General features: G+C 43.4%; 1 protein-coding gene across 6 annotated transcripts in view; it reads left to right on the forward strand.

Annotated features, from left to right (window-relative positions):
• Window positions 1-4: 4 nt before the first annotated feature.
• The window catches only part of AIFM1 (apoptosis inducing factor mitochondria associated 1), a 36,253-nt gene continuing 17,346 nt past the window's right edge, over window positions 5-18,911 (forward strand). Inside the window, exons 1-4 of one of the 6 annotated variants that reach the window (XM_054039168.1) lie at window positions 5-142; window positions 11,587-11,729; window positions 17,528-17,618; window positions 18,683-18,712. In XM_054039168.1, coding sequence (XP_053895143.1) covers window positions 52-142; window positions 11,587-11,729; window positions 17,528-17,618; window positions 18,683-18,712 — 355 coding nt within the window. In that variant the 5' untranslated portion in view covers window positions 5-51. Of the gene's footprint in view, window positions 143-11,586; window positions 11,730-12,580; window positions 12,606-13,246; window positions 13,375-17,527; window positions 17,619-18,682; window positions 18,713-18,911 lie in introns of those variants that run through there. The other 5 variants (XM_054039163.1, XM_054039164.1, XM_054039166.1 and 2 more) reach the window with 5 other exon arrangements.

The raw sequence follows: 18,911 nt of genomic DNA on the forward strand, positions 1-18,911 counted from the left end.
GCAGGCTGGGGTCAGTGCACAACGGAGTGGAGGCTAGGGCACGCTGCAGCCATGTTCCGCTGCCGAGTGGCCGCCGTGGCGGAGAAGCTGGTGCGGAGCCTGCGCTCCCTGACCCCGAGGCCGCGGGGCCAGGCGGCGGCAGGTTGGTCGGGGTGAACGACCCCCGTTCCCGGCCGCCCAGACACCGGCCTATCCGAGCATGGTCGCGATCTTCGCGGGGCGCCCCTGGGCCAGATCCCGCCCTACAGCGGCTCCGGGCCGAATTCCCGCTGCTTGCGGGAGCAGGGTGCTGCCAGTCCCTCGAGCCCCCGCGCCCTGGGGAGTCGAGCGGGGCCGAGCCCCGCCCCTGCCTGGTCTGAGGCCGGTGCTGAGAAGTACAGCCCGGCGCTATGCCGGGAGCCAGGGCCTCCGGGGAAGTGGGTGTGTGAAAGCCGGACGGCGGGTGGGGAGGAGCCAGTGTCTGCCTGGACATTGCTACTGGCTGAACAAGGCGGCTGCGGGGCACCAAGGCAGAATGAGTTAAGCAAAGGCAGCCAAGGTAGATGATCAGTTCATGGAGGGTGGGTCCATCAGTGGCTAGTAGCCAGGATGGTCAGGGATGCAACCCGTGCTCCAGACACCCGAACTCCTGATTGTCAGAAGCCGGGAGGGGAAGTGGGGTTGGATCAATTCAACTGCCCTGTTCTGTACACTCCCCTTGAACTTCTGGTACTGGCCACTGTCTGAGACCAGGTGCTGGGCTGGATAGACCATTGGTTTGACTGAATGGCAGTTCTTGTATTCTTACCCCTTCCTAGAACCCGATCTCATTCCTGTCAGCCAGCAGGGCTGAGGATGGTGACTAGGAGTTGGGCCTCCAAAGAAATATTTTAGGTGTGAAGTGACAGTCTTCTAGAGCTCCTTGCAGCATTGCCTGCTGAATGGCTTTCGAGTTGAGTACCTCCTAGTGGAAGAGACAGGATGTGAGTGAGTCCTCAAACAGTTAAGTGTGGTGTGAGTCCTAGAAACTTTGAGTCTAGAACAGAAATAAAACCAATGGGTTTTAATGGTAAAAGTTAGAGGTTCTTAGCTGTGTTGCTTTTTACCCACTTCTGTGATCTTTTGCATCAGAATGTGGGTAGTGAAAAATAGCTTCCATGGCACCATTAAATGGATTCTTAGCACTACTGTGTTTATCACTGTTTATCGTCCTTGAGGTTGTGACATCTCTGTGTGAGGGCTGTTTAAGGATGTAATTTTGAGCTTTCAGAGCATGAGATTAGTGAATGAAGTCCCCTGTGCAACTTCCCATTCCATTAATCTAATTCTGTGTTGTAGGAAGGCCATCTTAATCTCCAGGATTGAGAGGTGAGATTGCTATTTCCTTACGAATGAACTATGAAGCAACACACACAGTGTGCATTTGCTTTCTACTCCTCCTTTGATAGAAGGACTTGAAGAGGATCTCAGACTTTGTTCTGCTTGTCTGTCCTTCATATTGGGAATATCAATATCTGCTCCTCGTTTCCTTCTTTGTTAGCAGTTTCTGGCAAGCTCCTTGGAGGAGGATGTTACTGATGTCACACAAGGCTGTAACCTCAGCTTCAGCTCCCCATGCTCCAAAATGAGGTGGGGAAGGAATGCTGATTCTCAGACTGGAAACTGACAGCCTAAGACTACTGTTTGTGGTCTAAGAATCAGCATTCTCTCTTGTCTTCCCACCCCTGCTCTCTGTCAATAATCTGGTCCTCCAATGATCTTTCCAGAGCCCTTTAAGAAAGAAGGGAGAATCTGATGTTTCAAATATGGAAACTATTCTAGAGTGGGGGGAGAGGGCTTGCATCTGTCTTTGAACATAATAAAGGAGACTTTAGGCTTCATAGTTTACCTTTAAGCGATGCCCAGGCCTTTGGACCTTGGTGCTTAGAGATCTCTTGGCTTGAATTCATCTTCTCTTGGTTTTGTTTTTGGGGACTTTTAAAGTATTCAGAGAGGTCTGCATGAGCAGTGAAATGAAAATGCCAGCAAAAATTTTTATGGCAGATCCTTGCATGGAAGCAAGTTATTCTACACAATCTGTCCTTGTGTTCTCCATTTACTTTTAACATCAGATGTTAACCTTTAAGGAAGTGGCATATTCTTTCTCTTCCAGCATATCTTTTGGTAGAAGAGATTTGCCCTGCACCTCTCAGGTCACCGATTAAGATGAGTGGCCTATTGTTGTACTTCCTGAGCATTGCCAAATTAATAGCTCAGAGAATCTTGTTAATTATCTTTTCATTGAAGAGTGGACATGTTTTCTAACAGCTACTGAAATAATAAATCTATAATTCTTTTAGAATCTTGTTGCCTTTTTCTCCCATTCCTCCTCTAAAGGGTGACAGATTTGAACTTTCAGCTTTCTTGATTCCCCCCCCTTCCTTCCTGAGGTGCATGACATGAGATAAGAACTATGCAATGTTGCCTTCTCACTTTCCCCATCTTGAAGTTTGACTCTTACTGCAAGGATGTAAACTGGAGAACTATAAGTGGAAAAGGTGCAGCAGAGGTTTCAAGACTAGCCTTACAGTGCAAAGGGTGTGAAGTTTGCTTTGATGATAATGAAGGGAAATGGACACAAATATAGTCAGCTGGCCATAGTCCTGCTTTCCACGCGCTGCAGCCAATCCACTTCTGATATTCTGCTGCTGCCAGTAGCCTGGTAAACTCAAAATATCTTTTATATGTATGTTGTGTCGTTGTTCCATAGAAAGGAGCTACAGTTTTTATTTAAACTTTGAAACTGCAAGATGCAGATTCTGTCATTTAGCGTAAGTGATCTTGCCTAACAAGACTGTTAGTGCTCTTCATGGATGCTCCAGACTAGATAAAAATCTTTAGTATTCCTGAGTGTGTGAAATACTGCCAGGGAGGGAGAGCAGGGCTTTAGTTTCAATTGAGTGAGTTCAAGGGCAGTGAGGATGAAATTCAGCAGAATTTACTTTGACAAATGAAAGAGTATGGCGTGGAAAGCTGGGGGAGAGTCTCTGAGGAGAAGAAGAATGATGTTATCTTCTTATTTCTCAGCTCAACAATGAAACAGCCTCAGGAAGGTCTTGGGCCCATAGTCAGACTTGGAACCAAGGATGAACTGGGAAACTGACTCTTGCTTCTGCAGTTTCTTGTAGGAGACTTGTGTGTGTTTCCCCTGACTGAAGCAAATGATCCTGGTTTGCTGTTTTGCTTTAAGTCTGATGATGCTGAATCCCACGCAATGGGCCAGGCTGGGAAATCCCTGTGTACTGACTGCAGGATGCAGGAGTTGGGGGATTCTTCTTTGTTTTTCCTCTTTTTTTCCTGTGATCCACAGTCACAACCTGGGCCATATTCATATAGACCTGTAAACTGGCTTGCAGCTGATTCCAGGCTGTGCTATTGCAGCTGCTGGCTTGAGCCAGAGGTGAGGGGTATGGAGTGGGGCGAATGGGTATGGCACTAATGGCAAATGCAGAGGGGCAGTGTTCAGGAGGAGCTGACAGGGAACCAAGGTAGTCATGTTTTGGAGGTGTGGGGCAAATCAGAGGAAAAGCACTGTGCCTAGCTTCTTGGAATGAGGGGCTGGGAGGGGGCTCTGTAGGAGAAAGCAGACTGGTGCTTGGAAAGGACAGAGAGAGGCCAAGTGTTCTTTTATCCACACTGAATTTTCTGGATATAAAAATTAGTGTTTCCTGTGTGCACAAAAGCTTGTCCCTCCTCCATTGTTCGCTATCCTATGTATCCCTCATGCAGGAGAGGAAGCCCTGTTTTGAGTTGCTATGATCTATGAGAGGAGGGGCGTGGGGTCCTTCCTCTGGGCTTTATATGCCAACCCAACTTAAACTTGGCACTCATTTAAAATCAGGGAAATTCCCAAATAAAGCTTGTTTTAATAAGTTAATGTTGAAAGTGTGTTCCAGTGGACTCCTCCCAAAATAAATCTTGACCAAAATTTGACACTGTTAGAAAAACCAGAAAATTAAAAATTCTGGAATTTAACTGATTCACGCCTCACTCTCACACTGCCCGTTTTACACCACCCAACCATCTTTAACTGTCCTTCTAAAACTAGTGAAGTTTGTGCAAAGGTCAAAATGACAAATGACTAGGAGTTCATAAAATCCTGTTTCTTATTCAGACTCCATTTCTATGGTAGTATAGCAGAGACACAGTGCAACACTACTCGCTACAAAACTTGCATTTGTTAGTTGCTACACATTATTGGTAATGGAGTTAAAAATACAAACTTGCAAGCTATACCCACAATTATATAACCCTTTAACACCATAGAGTCAGCCTATCTTATGACACCACAGATCAGTCGTGTTTCCACTCTATTCCACCAATACATCACACTGAGAAAATGTACGGAACTTGGATGTAACAATGAACCTGAGACTCTACGCTTTGAAATATTTACTATCCATTGAATAAACAACATAGACCTAGCAGTCGAAGAAAACAACTTACACTTATTGGTGTAAATCAGGTAAGATAGTAAGTGATGACAGAACGATGGAGGAGATATGACAGTGGATCCCTTAAATGTTAACTTCCCAGACTATAAAAACCCTACACCTTTGAACAAAGAGGGTGTAATTTTTGGGTAGTAGCTGGACTCTAAAGCACACTTTCAACTTTAACTCCTTTGTTGGAAAAAATCCCCCCAAACCTTCTTATTTGGGAGTAAATATTACGAGGTAACTTTTGGTCTCAAGCCCTGCCTAAATTTTGCAAATGCTTTCCATGATTGCCAGTCAGATCCTCCCCTCTGCAGTCCTGAGAGCTCTTGTGTAAATAGACTGCTGCCAGTGTTTTCAGCACAGTGTTGTTAGACCTGCTGTGAACAAGATCAGGTGATGGTTTACAAACTCTGGTGATCTGTTAACAAAGTTGGGAGCCCCAGTGTAAACTGTTGTGGAGATGAACTGATGGTAGCTACAGCAAGACATTTTGGAAAATCTCTCTAGTATAGACACAGCTTGTGTGTGACTTTGAATTGGCTGGCCAGGTAGGAACTGGTCACTTTAGGATGCTTTCCAAATTTCTTGCATCATGGATAAATGCAGACTTTGGATGGGAGCACCTACATAGGACTTGCCAGACTGCGTCAGATCCATGGTCCATCTAGTCTAGTATCATGTCTCGAGCAGTCACCAGCACCATGTATTTCAAAGGAAGGTGCAAGAAACCATGCAGTAGGCAGGTGCGGGATAATCTGCTCCCCTTGAATGTCCATCCTAAACCCTAATAATTAGAAACTGGTTTAAATCCCAAAGCAGGAGGTTTGATCTCAATTCCGACACTTTTTTTCTTTTTTACTGTTATTCTCAGATGATATCTTTATAAATGTCCAGTCCTTTTTTGAGTCTTGATAAGCTTTTGTCTTCAACAATATCCTGGGACAGTGGGTTCCACAGTAGATGTGTGAAATGTTTGAATGTTCCCTTGCTCTAGTGTTAAGAGAGCTTCTTGGTTAGGAAGCTTGGTCTCCCTGTGAATGTAATGGAAACAGTGGAGCAGGGAGCTCTGAAATGGATTTCTTCATTAGTTGGAGGGCAGGAGCTACAAGGAAGAGCCATGTGCTCTGGTATTAGACACCTAGTGTGGGTAGTGGTAGGAGTCCCTCTGATATCTGTAGTGATGAATTCTGAGTGTTCTAACCCTAGTTTTTCCTCTTCTGGCAGAGGCAGATTCTCACTTGTGGCTGTTCTTGGCATGGCAGTTTTTTGGGAAATCTGAATTAGTGTGTTCATAGCAAGTCTTGAGGCACATCAGACATGTTGAGGCCTTCTAGGTCTTGTACACATTACAGATTGTTGCTGTGTTTGAATGTGGTGGTGAAGAATTGAGTTAGCTGACACATTTTTCCTGGACTATCCTGTCAGCTAATTTAATTTTTCAAAGCCCTATTCAGACAATCACTGTGTGTCATGTAGACAGGGTTCTATAGGTGGCCAAGTAAAAGGAATCCCAAAGGATCAGTGCCTTGCTTTCAGCAGGAGTGTAGCAATGACCTTGGAAGGCCATTGGAGAATCTAGCAGCACATGTCCTTGAAAGTTGCTAATGTTTATACTGGTCACTGTTATGCAAATGTTTCCCTTCTACTCCCCTATTTTTCATGCTTACAAATTTAGGAAAATTCTTATTGTGTTCCTAAATTTTGCATGTTGATCTCTACCTAAAAGTGGCCTTTTCATAAATTGGAGCAAAATTCTTTCAGTTGATCCTGAAAAATTCCTTTTTCCTGTATTAAGAAAATCTAGCCACTTTTTTTAAAGAGAGCTATATAAAAAATGGCTGAAGATTTAAACTTGGCATTGGGACAGTCCTCCTTGAGAAGTAGTGCCTGTACTACACACAAAATACCTTGGTTTTGATTGAATAAAATAGTTTGAAAATTGCCTGCTAAGCCTTCACAAGAGAAAATTAAATTTCCATATGCACACTCAGGAGACATGGATTGTTCGCAGCTAGTTAGATACATGCACAGATTGGTTCAAGACGTTTATGGTGCGGCTTGTGAAGTCTGCACAGATTGGAAATTTTGTTAGTCTAGTAGCTCTTATTAAAAGAATTTACAAGCTCTGTAAGCTTAAAATTAAAGGGAAAGAAGTGTATTAATGCAACGTTAACAATACATAATTGACTGCTGCATTCACTGATGTGATCCGAATATTCCAACATTACTCAGCTGTGTTGCATTTAAGTACTATTTTCTCTTTCTCTCTTGTGAAATATCTAGGTTCCTAGAAATACAGACTATGAAAACATACTGTATGTGTAATGTGGCCAAGTTAACTTTTGAATTTCCTGATGTTTTATTATCTTAACTGTGGTATAGTGTGAATACCATTTTTTGTAATATTTCAAATTCAATATAAAACATAATAGATACGTGTTTGATTCACAGAACTGTTGGTTGACCCTCCCAAGCACCCTCTTTTGTGTCCTTTTCTCTCTTGTCTCCATTCACCTCTGTTGCAGTTAGGCCTCTCCAGATGCAGCCAAATTTTCCAAAAGTGGCCACTGATTTTAGGGGTCTCAGTTGTTGCAAGTCCAGTGTTGGGTACCTGAGGCCAGACTTTCAGAGGTGCTTAGCACCTGTAGCTCCCATTGACTTCAATTGAAATATTGTGCTAGAACAGCATGTTATGGGACACATAAACCGAAAACCAGACAGGTGAAGGGGATCACCATACAGGCTTTGTCCGCCATGCTGAATAATTGCATTCCGATGGCCTCTCTTTGAAGTTGAGAGAGTTGATTGAGTTAATCAAGTTGGTCTCTCCCCTCACCTCCATGCACTAACAGCAAACTTCCTGAGATAGCAGCGACTGCTCTGTCAGGGAGACAAATGCCTTGCCCCTCTGCTGTACACTGCTTCTCTGAGATTAAGAAAGTTCCTGCTGACACCTTACGTGGGACTGTAGCTGTTTGGATCACCAGAATGAGGGCCATTGCCATTTAGTCCCAGTAACAATCCCCCTTCACTCTAGACAGTATCTTCTTTGTCTTCTGTTTGGAATTGGTTTTCATGTGGCTATAATCTGGGGTAATATACAGCATCTGGCATTAATATTTGTAGGAAGCATGTCAGAGTTCTCATTTGTAATGATTTTCACTTGTAGTATGCAAGTCTACTGTAGGGAAGGCATCATGAGACTCTGTCCAGCCTGCTGTAGCAGCGGCTGCAGAATTTTTGGATGCAAAAGGCCACAGTGCTGGGTCTGTGTGCTGAGCTGTCCCCAGACCCCCAGCACAGAGACACCAAAATGAGAGCTGCATTGACAGTGGAGAAGAGTGGTGATTTCACTCTGGAAACTTGCAATGCTGAACTGCTACCAGTGAGTGGGAAATCATTTTGGAGTTGGAAAATCCACAGTGGGGACCATTAATCGTCTCCTGCTACTCAGGACTGTGACTTTTCGCAATGTGTGGGACATGGTGGATGGCTAGGCAGTGAGGGGTTCCCAAACTGTGGTGGGGCAAAAGAGCACACATGTATCCCTATTTTAGCACAAGTCCACCTTGCAACAGAGACGTCAACAGAAACGGTTCCTTTTCTGTGGTTAAGCAAGCATTGGTCAGTCACCGGGAATGCTTCACCAATGCCAGTGTAGGCTGGTCTGTGAAAGTGCATGATGCTTGCATCTTTAAGAACACAGGGCTGCTCAGAAAGCTGCCAGCAGGGTCTTTCTTTCCCGACTGGCAGCTTACCATTGGCAATTTTGAAATGCCAGTAGTGATTCTGTGGGACCCAGCCTGCTCTTTGCTCCCCTGTCTCATGAAGCTTACGCTGACCACCTCAAGACCACTAAGGAAAGACTCAGCAGGTGCAGAATGACTGTTGAATATGCTTGTGGTGGATTGAAGGGACGCTGGTGGTGTTTACTCACTAGATTAGATCTCGCTGAGAAAAATATCTCAATGGTTATAGTTGGCTGTTGTGTCTTGCATAAAATCTGTGAGGCAAAGGGGAGGGGAAGCTGTCATGAGTGGCTATCTGCTGACTTTGAACAGCCAGACATAGGGACCATCACAAGAACTGAGCATGGAGCTAGTGAGGGTTGCTTTGAAAGTGCTGCAGTAGGATGCTATTCTGGAGTGTTCTCTAGCCTCGAGCTGTGGGTGCTGCTAGGAATTGGGTGGTGCCTGCTGTCTATTTATAAATAGGACTGGCTGTTTGCCAGGATGTGCGTGCATTGTGATCATGTACATTTACAAGTACTGTGTGCTTTGTGTGTGTGGTGTGAAGTAATAAAGATAATCTCATTCTCAAAAAACAGAAATTTATTGAATTGCACCAACAGCACAGGAAAAATCAATGTGCAAAAAGCATGTGAGGCAGTACAAACGTTAATTGTAAATTAATGGAATGGAACTTGAAGATTGGAAAGGCAGCAAACATTTCTGCGCATTTGAATGCACAAATGTAGTCGATTGTGATTACATATACACCAGGTGTGGGTCTCTCCGGTTAGAGTATCTGAAGTTGTGGTTTCCCCAGCATGGAGTAGCAGGGATAAGGATGTGGCCCAGGATTCCATATGGTATGTAGGGAGCTGGAGCTGGAGTTCCGGGGTTTTTGGACTGGTAGCTCACCAGGATCTGCAGCGTTTGGGTTTGCTGCCTGAGAAGACCGATTACACCTTCGTGCATTTCCCTCTCCTTTTCCTACTGGGACTCTCGGGCCTTTCTCCTGTCCACTCTTGCTGTCTGCCACGTAGGCCCTCCAGGCCCTTTTTATCACAGTCTGATGCAGCACTGGATCTTGCTGGACATGTCCTTCCTGGTCCTCTTCTTTCTCCTCCTTGTCAGGGTCAGGCGTTCTGTGAGAGTGGAGGGGGCAGCCCTCAAAGCCTCCATGCTAGAATCTGCTGATAATAATAGTCAGATGTGCCATAGGGTTTAGAGCCACTACAGGAAGAGAGAGATTCAAAACTCCCTTCCCTTATTCCCATAAACACTTTTAATAAGACATGCTTATTGACACTTCAGCAATAGAGTGCCTGGGCACAGCTCCACTCTCCAGCCCTAGGCATGGTGAGTATGGTCCATCCGGGGCAAGATGGCAGGTTGGGGGGGAAGGAATTTCAGTTGCATGAAACAATAAAATTTCAGTCCCTATTCTAAGGGTGGGTGGGAGCATGGAGCAGTGGCACTGAGTACTGGTCCTGTTTTCCACAAGCAGTGGAGGTTTTAGCTGGTATCTAACTGCAGAGTGTAACAAAGACGCAGAGGGAGCGGCTGCTACTGGCGTCCTGAAGCCACCCGGGTCTGTATGCTATTAGCCAGTTTACTGCAATGGTGCCAGCTGAACTCATCACACAGTGGTGTGGGAAAGCATCCTGCCACAGAGGAAGAAATAAGGCAGCCATCCCTAGAAACCTTCGGCAGAGGATTGCAGAGCATCTCTGTGAAAGTTTTATTGAGGGACATCCCTATGTACATAAAACCAAACTGCCCTGCCTGGCTCACCCTACCCCCCACCTAGCCCAACAGGGGAATGAAAAGTAGATGCCAATTTTACCTGTTTGTTTGTTGTTCCACTAACTCGTCTCATCTGAGTAGAACAATGAAAAGTTGATACCTTTGTCTTGACTTGGGGATGGGCCGGGCACCATCTTTAAACATTGTAAGGAAAAATACATCCCCATGCTTACCTGATGTTCCTTCCCCTTCAGCAGGCTCATCCATGTTTGGCTGGCAGGACTGGCTAGACTGGGGTGGAGTCTCAGGCAGGTCCTGGCTCATGACATGGCTAGGCTCCTCCTCAGCTGCATCTCCCCTGACTCCTCTCTTCCTCCTTACTGTTCATGACAGAGGGCTCTGTCTTGGGCTCCTCTGAGGTATCCATTGTGGTCTGTGGCGCACTACTGGGGCCTCTGCCAAGTATGGCATGCAGCTCATTGCAGAAGCAGCAGGTCTGTGGCTCAGCAGCAGATCAATTGTTGGCCTCCCTGGCCTTGTGGTGCATCTGACAAAGTTCCTTTGCTTTCACATAGCACTGCTGCCAGTTCCTTCCATACCCCTTTGCCTGCAAACCCCTGTGCCTCTCTTTGCAGGTATCCACAGTTCTATGTCTGGTCCATAGCTGTGCTTGCACAGCCTCTTCTCCCCATAGGTGCAGGAGTTGCAATGCCTCCCGTGTACTCCAGTCAGGAGTGGCTCTGGCGCATGGAGCCAGCATGGTTGGTTGGGCAGTTGCATAGAGCAAGGGGAGCTGCTAGGTATACTTGCCAAGGTGGGCTATCAGGAAAAGGCATTTCAGAAATATGCAGGGGGCTTTAAGGGTGGTGGCTTTCGGTCTCTGACCCCTGGTCAGTGGAGTTTACAATTGTGACCAGGGTGATCACTGTTGCAGGGAATGGGGAATTGTGGGATAGATGATGGAGGACTGTTAGGGTCAACATGGTTCATGCAGTGCCATCAACCTCAGTAGTTCAACCATGGCTCAACACTGGGAGGTGGTCTTACTGTGTCACTGTAACGGGGTGCTGATGTCAGCTGGAGACTAATTTAAAGGTAGACACATGCACAAATAAGTTGACACAAGGTGACTTGCATCGACCTAACTTTGGCATGTAGACCAGGCCTTAGAACCATCTATAAGTTGTTAGAGAGCTCAGGGGGAAGCTTGACTTCTCACAGAAATACTCGCCGGTTGCAGGGGAACCCTGCTGACCCCCAGCATGTGCAAACACAGTTGCAGCTAAGAGTTTGATCCCAGTATGGACAGGGTCTAAACTGTGCTGGAAATTCCTCTCCTGTGAACAAGCTATTTGGGCAGTACTGTATTCAATAACGGGGGGCTGTGAGGGAAGTTTGAATACAAATTCCAAAGACTGAGTACAGTAGCAGTTCCATTTTCTGCTGTTGAAGGAGGGGAGGTGGGATCTCAAACTTAGTGTAGTGGTCTCGCTTTAGCACAAAGTAATTCACTAGGGTCAGTCAAATGTGGTGTTGGGCTCTTCAAACAAGTAGCTGATTTACTTGGCTTTATAATACAGTTAATTACTTTATACCTTAAAATATTACTATGTATTGACAATACTTTGTGTTTTGTTTAAAAACATTGTGTTCCTTAGGCAACTTGTTGCAGCGATGGAATGTTCCCTTAAAACTACAGATGAGCAGACAAATGGCTAGCTCTGGTGCACCTGGGGGCAAAGGCGATAGTTCTGTTTTTGTCCTTATTGTGGGCTTATCAACGTTAGGAGCAGGTGCATATGTAAGTAGAAAGGCGGTTCATGAAAGAAGTTGCAACACAGCTCCTGTTAAATGATTACTTTCTCTTGCCTCCTTTGCCTCTTAGCTCTGCTGTTCTTTCCTGCTTTGGAAAACTTCCTAGGAATCTGATGTCCAAACTGGAACTAGCTGCAAATTAACCAGTATATTCTCTTGTCATTTCAGTTACCTTTTATCTTTACTAGAAAAACATTATTTTCTGTATCCTGTGATTAACCACAGCTCTGTCTGTCTCTCTTGTATGTGATAATTAGAACATAGTTCTGATGGTTTATCCTTTGAGCAACAAACTTAATCAGGCCATTGCTTGCCAAATTTCTTTTTTAATTTCTAAGTTTAACTTCTGCATTTGTCCCAGTCTGATATTTATAGACCTCTTTTAACCTCCCTTTATGTAATAGAAAAAGAGCAAAATGGATCAGCCAGGCTGAGGTGGTAAATCAGGTTCTAAGGCAAAGTGAATTAAGACACAAATAGCGTTTGGTAATGGAGAAGTTCCATTTTAAGGAATATGAATCTACTCTTTTGAAGTTCTGTTTCTTACAGAGAAGCATTGTGTGTGTTTTTATCTACAGTTGATAGTCTTGATTTAAAACATCAAACACAAGTATTCCAAATACTTAGTGTGGCTATTGCCCTAATGAAACTCTTCACATAGATGGGGAGCCTGGGAAATAGAACTTTTGTTTGTTTGTTAAATTTGGGGGAGAAATGTGGTTTACCTATTCCTTTGGCTCTCAGGTGTGCTCTGCCACCCTCCTTCCCAATTCAGAGATGCCAGCTCCAACTGCCTGGCAAATGTGATCTGACCTCTGTCATGGATCTGCAGCCAGGAAGTAGAACACCTAAATGGGGAAAGGTCAGAAATAATTCTCCCCATCAAATTTTAGAATAAATAAGTCTGCCACTCAGGAACTTCCTGAATGTGAAAAAGCTTCCTTGGGGAGTAGAACCACGTGTTAAATTGTGTGCTCCTCTAGGAGGACTTATTTAGCAAGGAAATACTGTGGAAAAGTTGTAGAACAAGGGGCTGGGAACAGTAAGACCCATGTCCATGGTTTTTCCACATTAGAACAAGCGTGTGGCCTGGGGGGTAAGCTGCTTGCCTGCCTAGTCTCCTTTCCTGCTGGAAAACTTCAGTAAAAATCAGACTCCAACTATAAAGTGAGCCCGGCGTGTGAACTGATCTTCCTTGAGAGATACACATACCCATCTCCTTCCCCAGCTGCACACAGGAAAGCAGACATTGCATCAGAGCGGAGCCTTTCTGGTTAGAAGATGTTATGTCCACTTTGAAATGAATATGCCCATAAGAAAGGGAAGAGGCTTTCATAGTATTTAAGTCCTGAAATGATAAATATGTATTAGCCACACTTCTTTTGACCAACAAGGTAACTGAAAACGAACCCTGCTTTGCCAAGAGCTGTGTGATGAAGTGTCCTCATTAATATTCAGTACTCTTTCCTTCTCTTTTCTTTCATTGCCTGTCTTCACCTACAGTTTTGCAGTGTCATCATCTAAGACCCCCATCTAGATCTCTAACGTCTACAGGTGTTCCTGGGAAAGATGGCAACAACCTAGTATACTACTTAATTGTAGGAGGAACAGTCACTGGGGCAGGAGCTTATGTAAGATGCTTGAACTAAATGCATTTTAGTGGGCGGGTGGGTGGGGGATACCATGGCATGATTTAAATCTTTGTGCCTGTCATATGTCTAATATCAAGTTAGTCATATAATAACTTAACTAAATCCTATGATAAGTGTCCTCTCTGGGGTTTTATTTAAAGGGACATTGTCAAATAGTATACAACTCCAAATTTGATCTGTCCACACAATTCAAGTCTCTGATGGGGAAACTTCCTGCTGAGTTTAATTTTTTGACACTGAATATCTAAAGTCAAAATAGCCAGAGCTTGTGTAGGACTGATTGTGTCTTTTGCTTTTCTTCATAGCCAGCAGGGAAGCAAAGTTAATTAACAAGTCACATTACCAGATTTATGTTGACATCATTGAGCTGGTGTACAAATAAATAGGCTTTGCAAAATTTGATTTTCATTTTTTATAATTTTGACCAATAATATACATTTTTATTTTTAAGTATTTTTTCCCCAATTTTTGTCATTTCAGATTTTCAGTTGTGCAAAATTATGGGGTGCCCAGACAATATTTTTCTTAAAGATAGATATTGATATTCAAAAATTAAAACTTTATATATGTTAAAACACAAGTTGTCAACATTACATCAAAGTATACAAAGTAAATATCCTTAAATCAGACTCATAGTTCTCAAGCAGCATTTGTCTTTGCCTATCTGTATATTTCAGTTATCTATGGAAATACTTTTTCTTTGGTTGCATGTATGGTGAAATTGACGTTTACCAACATTTACTGATGATCTAATCCTTCCAAGCTTACAAATAAGGAAGTAACCCACTAACTTCAAGCTCCATTAGAAAAAGGGGGGCAATTCATTTACCTACCTTTGTAATTATGCTACAGAAGGAGCATTAAATAAAGCACTTCTGTCAAATAGCTAAGAGAGTAGCTTTGTTTTTTTATTATAAATACTTAGCAGTGTCCCTTTGGAAAACCTATCCAGAGGTAGTGCCTGAAATAGTTCGATCTAATATGTGTACCTATATGTATCTGCTTTCCTAAATGGTCAGATTTTGATTTGTTGTATGCTTCTTTTTTAACTCATTTCTCAACTTCACACTATTCTACCTCTCTCTAAAACACAGAGGTAGGTTTACAAACCTTGGGTTTGTACAATTGATTACAAGGAACAGTATGAAATGTTTTATGCTAATTCTTCTTAAACAGTACTTCTATTATGCTTGAAGTTTTGCTTCTATCCCAGAGATATGCTTTTGTCTGCCTCTGCTTTTTATTCATGTTCTGCATTAAGGTTGAAATAATTTGGATTTCATTTGAGACTTTACCTTACTTTGCTTCACTATGCAAAGCTTAATCTCGGAGATAAGTAAAGTTTGAACTGTCTAGGCAGTAGGAGAGATGCCAAAACATCAAGAGGCTTGTTAACTTCAGTTTAAACAGAGTTTGGATCATGTAATATTTTGCTAATAAACTGTTAAATGTCTTCAGTGTCATTTGTTTTTTGCCGTTGCAGCTTTAGTTGCCCTGACTGGCACATTGCACGTTGAAAAGATCCACATTTGTATGCAATTTTAATGCCCTCTGAGAAGGGTCCAAACCATGGTGTCTAATTATTGTATGTTAAATTTTAGCAGTTGCTTTTCCTTAGAGCATTATGAGAGATGCAGTGCATGTGGGATTTACGTAATCACACAAGGCTAGGCAATACCTTCAGACAGTTAATGTGCTTCCCTTTTATTTATTAGCTATCTGGTGGGGAGTGGGTGGGTGTGGGGGAATACCTTGCTATGATCCACTTCCAGAATGTCCCTTTCTCTTCCACTCCCCATGCACATGAGAGTTTTTGAAAACTGGTTTTGGAATATATCCTCCATATATGTTCTCTGAACATAAAAGTCTCCCAGAATACAGTCTGTGCTCACCTATCCTTTTCCTCAGGTCTCCACATATTCCAGGCTGACTTCTCAGGAAATCCCCGTGGGGAAAGGTGTTCAGCTGAAAGAGGTTCCAGGTGTTTAGTATCAAGTTCCTGACAAAAATCCATGTTCCCTTGCATGGATGTGCTGACACTGACATCTTAGCAGCAGACCCTAGAAGTGTCTGAGAAACATTTAAAAGATCTCATGTGAATTCTTTTCTAAGCCAAGACAGTTAAGTTATTTCAGAGCCTCCAAGGCCTTTGTCTAGACTAGGATTTAAAGAGGTGTGATTTCAACTTGCTAACCTCATGCCTTTAAGTGCTAGCCTACACAAGGCTCAATTCCCTACAAGTTTTCCTTGTCTTGGGACTCAAGTAGTTCCTTGGATCTCTGCTTTTTCTGGAAGATTTTGTCTTTCCTCCAAGAACTATAAAAATACTTTTCTCCCTCCTTGAGACTCACAATGACTCCCAAGTGCTAACTGATAGGGACCATTGCACATTCCAAGCCAGTCATGCTGCCAGGTCTTCACCCAATGTTTTCTCCTAAATGAGACCGTACTCTATTTTTGCCTTGTTAAGACCATGAATCAAGGATTTAGCTCTGTCAAAGTTGGGCATCTTTGCTGCTTCAACCAATTTTCTTTAATCACAGTATCATTCCTGTTGTAGAAGATCAAACTCTCAGTACCTATGCTTTTTGTGGTGCTGATTTTTACAGGTAGTAAGCCACTAGACGGATTTAGATGACTTGGGACTCTAGCGTTAAATGTGTAGGCGTTACAGTATTTGGGGACGGCGTGAATATTTCACTCCTCCTCTGAAGACAGTAAATTTTTTTGTTTCATTGTGTTCTTCCATCTCTAACTGAGCAATCTCTCTCCACAAGCAAGGAAAAAAACATCACCTTGTCCTCTTCCTTCACCCCATTGGCCTAGAATACATGTTGCAGTTCTCCAGCCAGAATTTCTCCTCTTTCTCTTTCCAAATAGAAAACAAAAATGAGGGGGGTTACAAGGCAGTTGTCTCCTGGCATCTCCCAACTCTGTTCCATGCTCAAGGGTCTTCTCCATCATAGATATGAATGGTCCTACTCAGCAGTCGTTGCCATCTTCCCCAGTTAGACTCTGGCTTGCCGCTTTAGAGCCCTATCCAGCCAGTCCAGGCTCTGCTGTGCTCTTCTGCTGTGCACTTGGGAGCTGCTTTGCTTTCTGTCTGCTTTTTCTTGCTGCAGCTTTGTGTACATCCTGTCTTCCTTCTCTGCTCCAGAATAGCTTTCTGCAGACCCAGTCACTTGTCCTGCCATGGCCTACCCTTGCAAAGAGCCTAGAGGCAGTCTGTATTGATGTCAAGAATTATAACGTTCAAAAACCAGAGAACACTTCAACCTCGCTGGTCACTCAACTACAGATCTCAAAGTCACAATACTCCAACAAAAAAAAATTCAAAACCGTCTCCATTGAGAAACTGCAGAATTGGAATTAATTTGCAAACTAGACACCATTAAATTAGGCTTGAATAAAGACTGGGAGTGGATGGGTCATTACACACAATAAAACTGTTTTCCCACGCTGTTTTTTTCCTCCCTACTGTTACTCGCACCTTCTTGTCAATGGTTGGGCCATCCTGATTATCACTACAAAAGTTTTTTTTCTTCTGATGATAATAGCTTACCTTAATTACCCTTGTTACAGTTGGTATGGCAACACCCATTTTTTCATGTTCTGTGTGTATATATATTTTCCTACTGTATCTTCCACTGCATGCATCTGATGAAGTGGGTTTTAGCCCACGAAAGCTTATGCTCAAATAAATTTGTTAGTCTCTAAGGTGCCACAAGTACTCCTCGTTCTTTTTGTATTGGTTGTGTTGCCTTTGTGGCAAGGCCCATACAATACAGTCCATCTTGGAACAAATCTTCAGCCCGACTCCCAGACATCTGCAGAAATTCTCAATCCATGATCAGGAATGTACCCAGACAGTGGAGATGCTTCATCTCATGAATAGAACAGTGATAAAATCTGAGATTCCTCAGCTATATGCATTATTTTGTAGACTTACCTACACACGTATGTGTTCTCTTTTAACAATGAGCTCCATTTTGCTTCATTTGTTTAATTGATGGCTCTTCTGAGTGAGCAGAGTGGACAAAAGCCTATCAATGAGTTGAAGCACAATGTTAAATTGATGCAGTGATATGCACATGGTAGATGCGTAACTGCTATCCACTTTTCTCCTCTCCAGGTGTACAAGACGCTGAAAGAAGACAAAGAGAGATTCAATGACCGCATCGAAGCAATGGCTATGAAATCCCAAGATGTGAAGTCCACCTCTGGTGTGTAATAGCCTATCATAGCTACGAGCTATATCCCAGTTTTTAGAGTCTCAGAAGAAAGGGTTTTTCTTAAAAGTGATCATGATCACTTGGGACATCTAAAACTAGACTGGACAAAACACTCTTCAAAGCCCAAGGTAGCACTATGCTAGGACAGGAGAGCACTTGTCACCCATTGGTGTGTAAGCCTTTGGTACACTCAGCCTTGTGCTTTCAAGCATGCACAGTGGCGCTAGCCGTCCAAATGGCTCTCTGTAAAAGGGCAAGAGGAAAGCATAGGGAAGTTTCTAAACACCTTTTCTTGGCCATCTGGTAGCACTGTTTAAAAAAAAAAAAAAAGCTTAACCATATTTCATGTTTCCTGGAATTTGTAGATCATCCCCTTCCATCACTTTGTGAACCCAGCAGCACTTTGTGGTCCAAGAGACACTTCCAACTCACTTTCCATTTCAGAAACTATATTTGCACAATTACATTTCCCAGTTTAATTTTTATACTGTCAAGTGTCTCCAACTGCTGCTGAAATGGCAGCTTGACACAAAGGCCCCTGCACATCTTTTAGAGCATCACTTCTCAAAACTGTGGTCCGTAGACTTCTTCTGGGCCAAAGAATGAAACCTCTTGAGAACTGGCCAATGGGGACTGTGGGTCCTGGGCAGTGAGAGGTAAGTTCATGAGAGGTGCTCTCTTATGAAACCAATAGGAAGAAAAAGTTGTTGATTCACTGCATTTTGGAGGATTTGTAGATTAAAGCCAGAAGATACCATTAGATCATCTGGTCGCACAGGTCAACGAATTTCACCAGTTACCCTGGTATTGAGACCAATAACTTGGACCACAGCAGATCTAAGCCAAAGCTGGGGTTGGGGGGGAGAACTCTCTAGGTTAAATGTTGGAACAGCAGTCTAATGACAGAGGTTGTTACTAGAAGCTCTACCACCTTCATTGAGGGGAGCTTGCTGATCCTGAGGAATCCAGAGATTAACTCTGAATTGTGGCTTCCCAAGTGCATTCTTGTTAGTTTGCATCGTGCTGAATTAAGTCTAGTATCTTGTCTCTTCCAGAAGTGGGTGCTGCCTCCCAGGCCACAACAGGTGAGAAAGAATCCAGGAATCGCCCTGAAAACTCTGAACTCGGTTTTATTTCTGTATGCAGGATAGTCAAATGTTCCTTAAAACAGGGTTTGAATGTGTGTGGGAGAAACACATTCCTATGAGCTGGTCTCCATCTCAATATATGAGTAAAAGAAAACATCCCCCAGGATTTTTTCCTGGTGGTTTCAAGTATTCCATG

Source organism: Malaclemys terrapin, chromosome 9, assembly GCF_027887155.1.
Source record: "Malaclemys terrapin pileata isolate rMalTer1 chromosome 9, rMalTer1.hap1, whole genome shotgun sequence".
Lineage (NCBI taxonomy): Eukaryota > Metazoa > Chordata > Testudines > Emydidae > Malaclemys > Malaclemys terrapin.